General features: G+C 38.1%; 1 protein-coding gene across 1 annotated transcript in view; it reads right to left on the bottom strand.

Moving 5' to 3' along the window:
* Positions 1-3811: 3811 nt before the first annotated feature.
* Positions 3812-11301, bottom strand: part of LOC149494255 (uncharacterized) — a 25202-nt gene continuing 17712 nt past the window's right edge. Inside the window, exon 8 of the mRNA XM_089725434.1 lies at positions 3812-4617. Coding sequence (XP_089581560.1) covers positions 3812-4617 — 806 coding nt within the window. The remainder of the gene's footprint in view (positions 4618-11301) is intronic.

Below are 11301 nucleotides of genomic sequence, written 5' to 3'. Positions count from 1 at the left end.
AGGTATGATAGCTTGGAGGAGATGGTAGATATGGCCATGAAACTTGAAAGACAGAAAAAGGGGAGATCCACCAACAAGTATTCCAGCAACACATGGGGATCTAAATGGCCTAAAGAAGGTGAGAAGAAGGAATTTAGAGGTTTTAATTCTCAAAGGACAGATTCAACTTCAAAAGGTAAAGAAGCTGTCCAAACTCCAATTAAAAGCAACAAAGGTACTTCTAACTCTACAACCCCTTCTGGAGAAATTAAATGTTTTAAATGTTTGGGGAAAGGGCATTATGCATCTCAATGTCCTAATAAAAGGGTTATGATTGCTAAAGATGATGGGAATGTTAGTTCTAAATCTGAATGTAGTGATTGTGATGATATGCCTAATTTACTTAATGATGATGATGATGATTCAGAAAATTTAATACTTCCTGAACATGGAGAAGCTTTGGTTGCTAGGCGTGCCTTGAACATGCATGTTAAAGAAGAAGTCTATTTCATTGATTGAATATTGTGTTAATAATTACAAAATAACAAGCTATTTATACTAATCTAAGAGTTCCAGATCCTTAAAGGATTTAGAGTTAGCTAAGGAGTAGGATTTAGCAAATCTAAACCAACTAAGGATAAGACTAATAAAATCATAACAACTTAAGGATTTGGATATCTAATCAAAATCTACTAAAGATTGACCAAATCTAAACAAAATAAGGCTAACTAATCAAGGGTGGCCGAAATATAGGAGGCCCAACCCATTAACATTGCAAAAACTCAAAATAAGCTAACTAACTTAATGAGAGGCAGAGAGTTGCACGGTCTAGGGCGTGCCAAGGCGCACGGGCGTGCTTCAATGTAAAGCTTCCTTCGCGAGAGGCAGAGGAGTGCACGGTTTGGGGCGTGCTAGTTGGCATGGGCGTGCGCATGTGTATGAGTTTCCCTCGCGAGAGGCAGAAGAGGGCACGGTCTGGGGCGTGCTAGTTGGCACGGGCGTGCTTCAAATCAAGTGTTGTTCCTTGAGAGGCAGAAGCTTGCACGGCCTGGGGCATGCCACCTTGCACGGGCGTGCTAACCAAGCATGGTCTAGGCATGTCATGTGTTGGAAATTCAGGTTCCCACTCAACATGTGCTTCCATTAATGTGAGAAACTTAGGTGTTCCTTCAAGTTCTTCATAGCACTTGTTGAAAGCAAGGTCATGGAGCTCTTGTGTGATTTGTTCTTGAATGTATAAGGACATGGTTGCTCCATACTTCTTTGCACGGCTCCTTGTAATTGGTCCACTAGGAAGTGCTAATGGATCGCCATTGTTGTAGTCCTTGTTCCCTTGAGCTCCATAGGTGGTTGGTGATAGTGGATCCGTATCAGATCCGGACCTCTTAGATTAGTATAAATAGCTTGTTATTTTGTAATTAAAAACATTATTCAATCAATGCGATTCTAATACAAGCAATTCACGCATAGAACATTTGGGTATACAAAGTTTATTTCCCTTAAATAAAAACCCCTCATGCCTAAAGAACTTATTAAATGCCCCATGTTCACATGCACTCCAAATAAGACCGAAGTCATCATCATCAACATACAAGGATTTTATATGCTCAAATCCTAACAACTTCGCATTAAGAGTAGTAATTAAAGCATACCTCCTAGAAAGTGCATCAGCCACAATATTTTCTTTCCCTTGCTTGTATTTAATCACAAAAGGAAACTGTTCAATGAATTCAACCCACTTACCATGTCTCTTGTTCAACTTACCTTGTCCCTTGAGGTGCTTTAAAGACTCATGGTCAGTGTGTATGACAAATTCTTTGGGTAGAAGGTAATGTTGCCATACCTCCAATGCTCTCACTAGAGCATATAGCTCCTTGTCATAGGTTGAATAATTGAGTTGCGCTCCATTGAGTTTCTCACTGAAATAGGCAATAGGCTTTCTCTCCTGCATCAACACTGCACCAATACCTACACCAGAAGCGTCACACTCAATCTCAAATGTTTTTTCAAAGTCAGGTAAAACTAAAATAGGAGCAGAACAAAGAATGGATTTTAAAGTATCAAATGCCCTTTGTTGCGCTTCCCCCCATTTGAACCCAACTTCCTTCTTTACCACCTCTGTGAGTGGGGCTGCTATAGTAGAGAAGTCCTTCACAAACCTCCGGTAGAAGCTTGCCAAGCCATGGAAACTCCTCACCTCAGATATAGATTTAGGAGTTGGCCATTCTCGAATTGCTTTAACCTTCTCCTCATCGACTTCAATCCCCTGTGCACTCACAACAAAACCAAGAAAAACAAGCCTATCTATGCAAAAAGTGCATTTCTGTAGTTTAGCATATAACTTTTCAGCTCTCAAAGTTATCAATACTGACCTAACATGCTCAATATGCTCATCAATAGATTGGTTATAAATCAGTATATCATCAAAATAAACCACAACAAATTTGCCTAGAAAAGCACGTAAGATATGGTTCATTAATCTCATGAAAGTACTAGGTGCATTTGTTAGTCCAAATGGCATAACCATCCACTCATATAAACCATATTTAGTCTTAAAGGCAGTTTTCCATTCATCACCTAACTTCATTCTAATTTGATGATATCCACTCATTAAATCAATTTTCGAAAAGTATTTACTACCATGCAGTTCATCTAACATATCATCTAGCCTAGGAATTGGATGGCGATACTTAACTGTGATTTTGTTGACAGCTCGGCAGTCAACACACATCCTCCAAGAACCGTCCTTCTTAGGCACAAGTAATACAGGCACTGCACATGGGCTCATACTCTCCCTCACAAATCCCTTAGACAACAGGTCATCAACTTGGCGCTGCAACTCCTTAGTCTCCATGGGGTTGCTCCTATACGCTGGCCTATTAGGAATTGTGGCTCCGGGCATGAAGTCAATCTGATGCTCAATGCCTCTTAGGGGTGGTAGTCCGCTAGGCATTTCATCAGGAAACAAAACTAGGAGGCAAAGAAGAAGTGTCAATGTCAAGCAAATTAAGCAAAGTGTCCTTAAACCGAATCATTAAGATTGGTCTACCCTCACCAACACTGCTACGGATCTCTCTCTCTTTTACATACATGTTTTGTTTCTTTCTTCCCTCTCTTGGTGTTTCACTCACCAATGGGCCATTCAATTGTTTCTTTTCACTCTTGGCCTCTTTATCCCTTTTTTCTTTATCTTTATTTTCTCCCTCCCCCTGAATACAATTCTGCCCCTCACTTTCTAATATCCTCTTTTGGTCCAAATAGACCTCTTGTGGTGTTAAAGGAGCTAGAACCACATTTTTACCCAAATAGGCTAGGGAGAACCGGTTGGTGTACCCGTCATGCTGGACTCGCCTGTCAAATTGCCATGGGCGGCCTAGAAGAATATGCCCAGCTAGCATAGGTACTACATCACAAGTGACCTCATCCTTGTACCTTCCAATGGAAAATGGCACCTTCACCTACTTGTTTACTCTTACAGAACCCATATCATTTAGCCATTGAAGCTTATATGGCCTTGGGTGCTGCACACATGTCAAACCCAATTTCTGCACCATGCTCAAACTAGCTACATTAGTGCAACTTCCACTATCAATAATCAAAAGACATACCTTGTCAAGTACCAAGCACCTAGTATGGAAAATATTCTCTCTTTGTACTAAGCTCTCCTCTTGAACTTGCATGTTGAGAACTCGCCTAGTAACTAGTAATTGTCCCATCTCAGGTTGTAAAACTTCATCATCAACCTCATCATCATCATGGCAGTCTTCAAGTGGTGGCATTGGGTTTTCTTCATCCTCAGATTCAGAATAGGTGTATCCATCCCTAATCACTATTACTCTCTTATTAGGGCATTGAGAAGATATATGGCCCTTCCCAAGACACTTGAAACATTTGATGTCTCTACTAGGAGTATTGGAACTTGAACCCTTTGAATAAGTTGGCACATTAGGCGTGAATGCCTTAGGCACTGAATCTGTCCCCTTTTGTGTAGAGCTTTGAAACTCCTTTTTCTCCTCCCTTTTAGGCCATCTAGCACCCCAAGAATTGCTGTTGTTGTTGGCAGCCTATATGATGAGGTGCTCTTCCCTTTTCTCTGCTTCTCTAACTTCATAGCCATATTCAGCATCTCCTCCATGGAATCATACTTGTACATCTCTAATGCATCAGCTATGTCTTTATTAAGGCCACCTAGGAATCTAGCCATGGTCACCTCCTCATTTTCCTCAATGTGTGCTCTAGCCATGCACATCTCCATATCCTTATGATAGTCTTCTACTGATTTGGCTCCTTGGACGAGTCTATGAAGCTTCTGATGCAACTCCCTGAAATAATGCTCAGGAAGAAAACGTTTTCTCATTACCTCCTTCATGTCTTCCCAATTGTGGATAGGTCGTCTTCCCACTTTTCTTCGACTCTGATTAAGTTGATCCCACCAAAACAGAGCATAGTCTTGAAACTCTAAGGCTGCAATTTTCACCTTTTTTTCTTCAGTATACCTGTTGCATTCAAAGATCATCTCGACCTTCCTCTCCCATTCCAAGTATTCGTCTGCATTGTTTCGGCCTTTGAAAGGTGGCACCTTGAGTTTGATGTTACCCAAGTTACCATCTAATGGTGTGTCAACCTCTTCGTCATCCTCTCCATAGTAAGTTTCATTTCTGTAAACACGGCCTCTACCAATCCCTCTTCCTCTTCCTCTATTATTTCTACCTCCTCTTGCCCACATAGGCTCTCTATGCCATTCATCATCCTCTTCTTCATACTCTTCATGCCAAGGTTGTCTAGAGTGCTCTTTGGAAGTGCTTGCACCCCTCCTTGTGGCATTAGGGTCATGTCTTTCTGTCTTTTGCTCTTGAATCTCCAGTCTGTCATTAAAGCTCTCCATAAGCCTAGTGATTCGTCCCATTTCTCCAGAGAAAGCATCTAGAAAGGCTTGTTGTTTTGGATCTTCAACTTTGAGAGGGCTATTATCCTTGTCTCTAGATGAATTAGACATCCTGAAATAAGATTGCAAAAACTAAGGAAATAGTTAGTTTATCACTCCCTCACGTGTTTCTCTCCTTATTTGGCTTTTTTTTTTTTTTTTTCAATATGTGGGTTTCACTCCAGCCTTTTACCACTCTTTCCACTTGAATAATTGCACTTCAGAATCCCAAAGTTGCTACAAAAGTCAAGAGAAAGTTAGGAAAAACAAAGAATATAATTAAGTAATGCACAAACTCTATCAAGAAATCACAATGTTTGAATGGCAATACAAGAATAAGAAAGGTGTATTGCTAGAAATCAATAAACTAAAGTGTAGGAACAAGCAAATAACACTTTAGCAATGTTAAATGAAGCAAAGATAGCACACAAACAAGAAATTGAAACTAGAATTTAAAAGACGATTTAGGGATATAGTGTATGAATTTAGTTCACTACAAAGCAAACCAAATATGGACCTAATTAATTCTACCCAATCAAAGCAAGCAAACAAAGAAAACCCAAAAAAAATTTTTTTTTTTTAAAGGTACTGTAGCAAGTTTGCTTCTGAGTTCCTGTAGCAAGTTACTGTAGCAGACGTTTTAAGGTACTGTAGCAAGTTTGCTTCTGAGTTCCTGTAGCAAGTTACTATAGCACAACGTTTTTGATTTATATCCTCACTTAACCTACAAATGTGACCCAATTTAGGTAGGGTAAGGGCTTAACAAGGTATAAGTGGATGGTTTGTGTCTCCCAATTCAATTTAGGTAGGTAATCACTTAGTCCAACAATGGCTTTTGTGTCTCCCAATTCAATTTTAGGTAGGTAATGACTTTGTCCAACAATGATTTTTGTGTCTCCCAATTCAATTTTTTTTGGTAGGTAATGTCTTTAACAACCAATTCAGATCCAGATTTTTTTTTTTTATCAAGAAATAAGCAAACAACAAGAATAATCAAAGATAGATCTTGAATTAGTCAAAAGGGTAACTAGAAAATGATGCAAACAATAAGAAGATACAAAGAGAAAACTAGATTCAAGAAGATTTAACAAGAAAATTCTAGATCCAAGAAGATCTAATGAGAAATTGTCTAGACCCAACAAGATCTAAAGAGATAATGTCTAGATCGAACAATATTAAAGAATTTTTTTTTTTTTTTTTTTAAGTCCCTAACCCTAGGATAGATTGAAATCCACAACCACAGTGCTCTGATACTAGATAATACGACCCTAGCCAATTAACAAGTACTCTTGCAAATCAACAAGGAACATCTAGCGGAAGGCATGCAATCTCGGAAGTACCCGACAATCCCTTTAACCCCCAAGTACTCTTGAAGAGAGAAAGCAAGGAATTTAGAACAAGAATCAGAAACTTACTTTCAAGTACTCTTGAAAACAACTCTGAAATTCTTGGTGCAATTAATCTTGTAGAACTCACAAGCTTAACTACTAAGGATATTTTGGTTCTATGAAGAACACAATCTGTTCTTGAAAGAACAAGAAGAAAACGTTTTGTTTTTGATTTCAATTCAATGGTGGCTGCTGTGCAGCTCTTACAACAATATAAATAACCTAAGCTAACCCTAATTTAGCTATTAACTTAAGTTAGCCCAAGCTTAACCCTAATGTGGCCCAAATGGGCTTACTTAAATACAAGTCCAAGCTAACTACTTAAAACAATCCTGACTTAAACATTAACTAACTTAGGCTGGCCCTACTTTAGAAAATAAGCCCAACCAACCTTACACTTAATTAATTAAGTTCACTAAAATAATTTAAACAAAATGGGGCAAATGGGCCGAAGGCCCTACACAACCCATACTTAAGCTCATAATAAGATAACAACCTCCTAAATTTGCCTAAGTATAGAATCATGTAAAATGCATCAAATGGCAGCCTCATTGCACGCCTCAAGCATCATAACAAGCTTTGGTGCTTCTTCAAGTTCAATCTCACATCTTGCATAATTATGATCTTGAAGCTCCAATGTGATTTGTTCTTGAGCAAATGCATTCAAGGCTGTTCGTAGCTTGGTTGCACGAGCTCTTGTGATTGGCCCCACGGGTAGAGCTAGAGGATCCTTCACCTTGCTTCCTTGATCTGTATCACACTTCTCCTTAGAATCCATGCCCTTTTCTTTACTCTTCTTCTCCTTTTTAGACCGTATTGAACTCCATTGTTTGCTACAACCTGAATATGCCTTTGCAACACCTTTGTCTCCATTGGATTGCTTCTATTGACTGGTTGATTTGGAATGGTGGAGCCAAGAATGAAATCGATTTGATGTTCTATCCCTCTCAAAGGTGGCAATCCACTAGGCAACTCTTCAAGAAAGACGTCAGTGAACTCCTCTTTCTCTCTCTCAAGCAACTTTTTCTGATCAATATTCACTTCTTGAGGTGTCAATGGTGCAAGAACCACCTTTTCACCCTCACATGAAGATTGGGCAATCTCTTCTGGAACCACATGTTCAAAGTCCTGCAAAAGATCAACAAACACACTTGGCAAGGATGGGTTAAGATCATTAGTGGTAAAATAATCTTCTTTGCACAAAGGTACAAATATAGGCTGAATTTGTTTTTCCTTTTCTTCCCCCTCTTTCTTTTTATTTACACTCAATATATTTTCACTCGTTTTATTTTTGCACTCCTTTTCTTTATTGACAGCCTCAAAACTCATCTTTTGCTTTCCATATTGGTCTTCATCCACTTCTTTTGAGGAAAATGATCTCGGAATGGTCATCCACCCATCCTTTGTGAATGAATACCTATTGAGGTAATCCACATTTTTCCTTTCTTGCACCCTTCCTAACTTATTGTTCAAATCCCTAAAGTAATGATCAGGATGATCGACCTTCTTCTCTTCATGAGTTTGAAATCTAGTTGTTGTAGTACTAGGTCGAACTCTTGTTGTATTAGAGCGTTGGGCAGCTTTAAACTCTTGCAACTCCTTTCTCATATCTTGGACAGAATTGTTGAAGGTTCTAAACTGTCCTAGAATTGACTCCATTACAAGTTTCAATTGGGGATCCTCTATTTGCCTTCCATCCCCACTATTATCTCTAGATGTGCCTGCACTCATGGTTAGTGTTCAAAATAGAAAACACGAAAACATTTGAGTTAGTGATAAAGCACTCCCTCACGTGTTTACACTCTTTAATCACTCCTTGCAAATCCTCCAATTGTACTTCAGAATTTCAGGCCAACCAATCAATCTCAAAACACGTTTAGAACACAAGGAAAATAAAACTTAACAAAAGAAACGTAAGCACAATTCTAGAAAGAAAACTCAAACAAAATGAATGGTAGCACAAGAACAAAACAATGTACTACTTGATTATTAATTAGAGTGTTGGAACAAGCAAATACACCCTAACAATATAAATGAAGCAAAGATAGCACACAAACAAGAAATAGAAACTAGAATTTAAAGACGATTTAGGGATATAGTGTATGAATTTAGTTCACTACAAAGCAAACCAAATATGGACCTAATTAATTCTACCCAATCAAAGCAAGCAAACAAAGAAAACCCAAAAAAAAAAATTTTTTTTAAGGTACTGTAGCACGGATGCTTCTGAGTTCCTGTAGCAAGTTACTGTAGCAGGCGTGCTTGACTTGTATCCTCACTTAACCCACAAATGTGACCCAATTTAGGTAGGGTAAGTGATACGAAATCGAGACCACTCAACCATAAAGCTCAAGGAAACATGGAGGGCATCTAAGTTTCTCACATTGATGGAAGCACATGTTGAGTGGGAACATGAATTGGTTAGCACGCCCGTGCTAGATGGCACACCCCAGACCGTGCCCTCGTCTGACTTGCTGAGGAAAACAACTACCTTGAAGCACCCCCGTGCCAAATAGCATACCCTGGCCATGCTTCCCTCTGACTCTCACGAGGGAACCTCTACATTGAAGCACGCTTGTGCCAAATAGCACACCCTGGCCGTGCTTCCCTCTGACTCTCACGAGGGAACCTTTACATTGAAGCACACCCGTACCAAATAGCACACCCAGGCCGTGCTTGTCCCTGCCTCTCATTAAGTTAGTTAGCTTATTTTGAGTTTTTACTTTGTTAATGGGTTGGGCCTCCAATATTTCGTCCACCCTTGAATAATTAGCCTTATTTTGATTAGATTTAGTCAATCTTTAGTGGATTTGGATTAGATCTCCAAATCCTTAAGTTGTTTTGATTTTATTAGTCTTATCCTTAGTTGGTTTAGATTTGCTAAATCCTACTCCTTAGCTAACTCTAAATCCTTTAAGGATCTGGACCTCTTAGATTAGTATAAATAGCTTGTTATTTTGTAATTATTCAACAATTATTCAATGAATTAAAGACTACTTCTTCATGCTTAGGCGTGTTCATGTTTTTAGAGAGTGTGAGATTGCATTCTTCTAATTGCATCAAGAATCAAGGTAAACTTATCAATTCTTTGTGGCGTTTATCTTATTCTTTTACTCTATTATTGGTGTTCTTGCTTCTTTAAGCTTTGGGTGCCATAGATGGGAGTTTATTCTAGATCTTTGATCTCTTCCAAAACTTGTCATTGAGTTCATGAAATTTATTTTCATTGGGTTCCGCGTCAGTTTGGTATCAGAGCCAAAGATTAAGGTAAATTCTTATTTATCTTAGCTTTAGGGTTTGTGTTTATTTGTTTCTTGTTCTTCTTGTTCTTTTGTTTGTTTTCTTCTTCATCTTGTTTCTTTGTGTGTTTGTTTTCTTTTGTTAGTTTTAATTCGTTTTTTGCTTCAATTAAATTTAGTAATTTCGTTCTTGTTTCAATTCTGGAAGTTTAGATCTTAGATCTTTTGTTGACTAAAAAAAAAAATAATAAAAAAAAAGAGTATAGAAAGAAAATTTCGTCCACCATTGAAATTGCTTGTGTGGATCTTGATTTTGTTCCTGAATCCAAGGGATTTGATCCTAATTCAAAGGGATTTTACCTTATTTTGTGGGATTTTGCCATATTTTGTGGGATTATTCCTAATCCTTAGGAGATTTGACCATATCTAGTGGGATTGTTCCTAATCCTAAAGGGATTTGACCATATTTTATGGGATTTAGTTATCCACTATAATCTTGTCATAAAATCCAATCTTAACTACTTGTGGATAAGATAACAAAAAAATTAGTTGACCATATCTTTTGAGATTGAGCAAAATCTACTACAATCCTTGTCAAATCTAAGAATCCTACTTAAATTGGGTTGCATTGAAAAGGGACACCTCTAGCACACCCGTGCTAGATCTTGCCTACTACTTGTTGGACTAGGCCTAATTACACACGCCCGTGCTCCATCTAGCACGCCCGTGCTCTGTTCTGACCCTATCTTAAAACATTGTTTTCTTTTGTTTTTCTTTGATTACTTGCTTTGTTTTGGGTAGAATTAATTAGGTCCATATTTGGTTTGCTTTGTAGTAAGCTAAATTCATACATTATATCCTAATATTGTCTTTCAAAATTCTAGTTTCTTTGTTTTTGTGTGAGCTTTCTGTTGCTTCTATTACATTATTAGGGTGTGTTTGCTTGTTCACTACACTCTAATTGATCATTAAAGTAGTGCATTGTTTATGTTCTTGTGCTACTGTCCATATCGTTTTGAGTCTTCATTCTAGAATTTGTGCTTGCTTTTCATTGTTAAGTTTTATTCCTTGATTCTAAACGTGATCTTTGAGTTGGTTGGTTGAACTAAGATTCTGAAGTTCAATTGGAAGAATTGCAAGGAGTGATTAAAGAGTGTAAACACGTGAGGGAGTGATTTTACCATTAACTCAAATCTTTTGTGTTTTCTCTTTGAACACTAACCATGAGTTCAGGCAAGTTTGAAGATAATAATGAGGATGAAAGTCAAAGAATGAGATGTAAGTTCGCCTCTATGGCACCCCACGTTTATAAGGAAACGGAAACACCAATAATCGAGATTAAACGCTCTATGGCACCCCACGTTTATAAGGAAACGGTAACACCAATAATCGAGCAAAGAACAAGATAAACGCCACAAACGAGTTGATAAGTTTACCTTAATTCTTGATGCAATTAGAGGATAGCAAATTCTCACAATCACTCTAATTAAGAAGAACATGCAAGAGCATGAACAATTCTGCCTTTGATTCAAATTATGCCAAAAATTCGTTTTACATCTTAAGGAGGCTATTTATATGCCTTAAACAAACATAACCCTAAAGAAGAGCATCTAACTAGGCTGCCCTAGGGCCAAAACACATGGGCTTAACTCTAAAACACAAAATAAAGTCATTTCCGGCAAAACAAACAACTTGATATTGGGCAGATTGCATGCATCATAAAACCAACCCAAAACAACTTAAATAAACACTATGAGCCCATATCCCTTAC

The sequence above is a fragment of the Jatropha curcas genome, chromosome 8 (assembly GCF_041381405.1).
Source record: "Jatropha curcas cultivar XTBG-Jc1 chromosome 8, XTBG_Jcur_1.0, whole genome shotgun sequence".
Lineage (NCBI taxonomy): Eukaryota > Viridiplantae > Streptophyta > Magnoliopsida > Malpighiales > Euphorbiaceae > Jatropha > Jatropha curcas.
The sequence above is the reverse complement of the archived record's forward strand: the minus strand, read 5'-3'. Positions and strand labels throughout refer to the sequence as shown.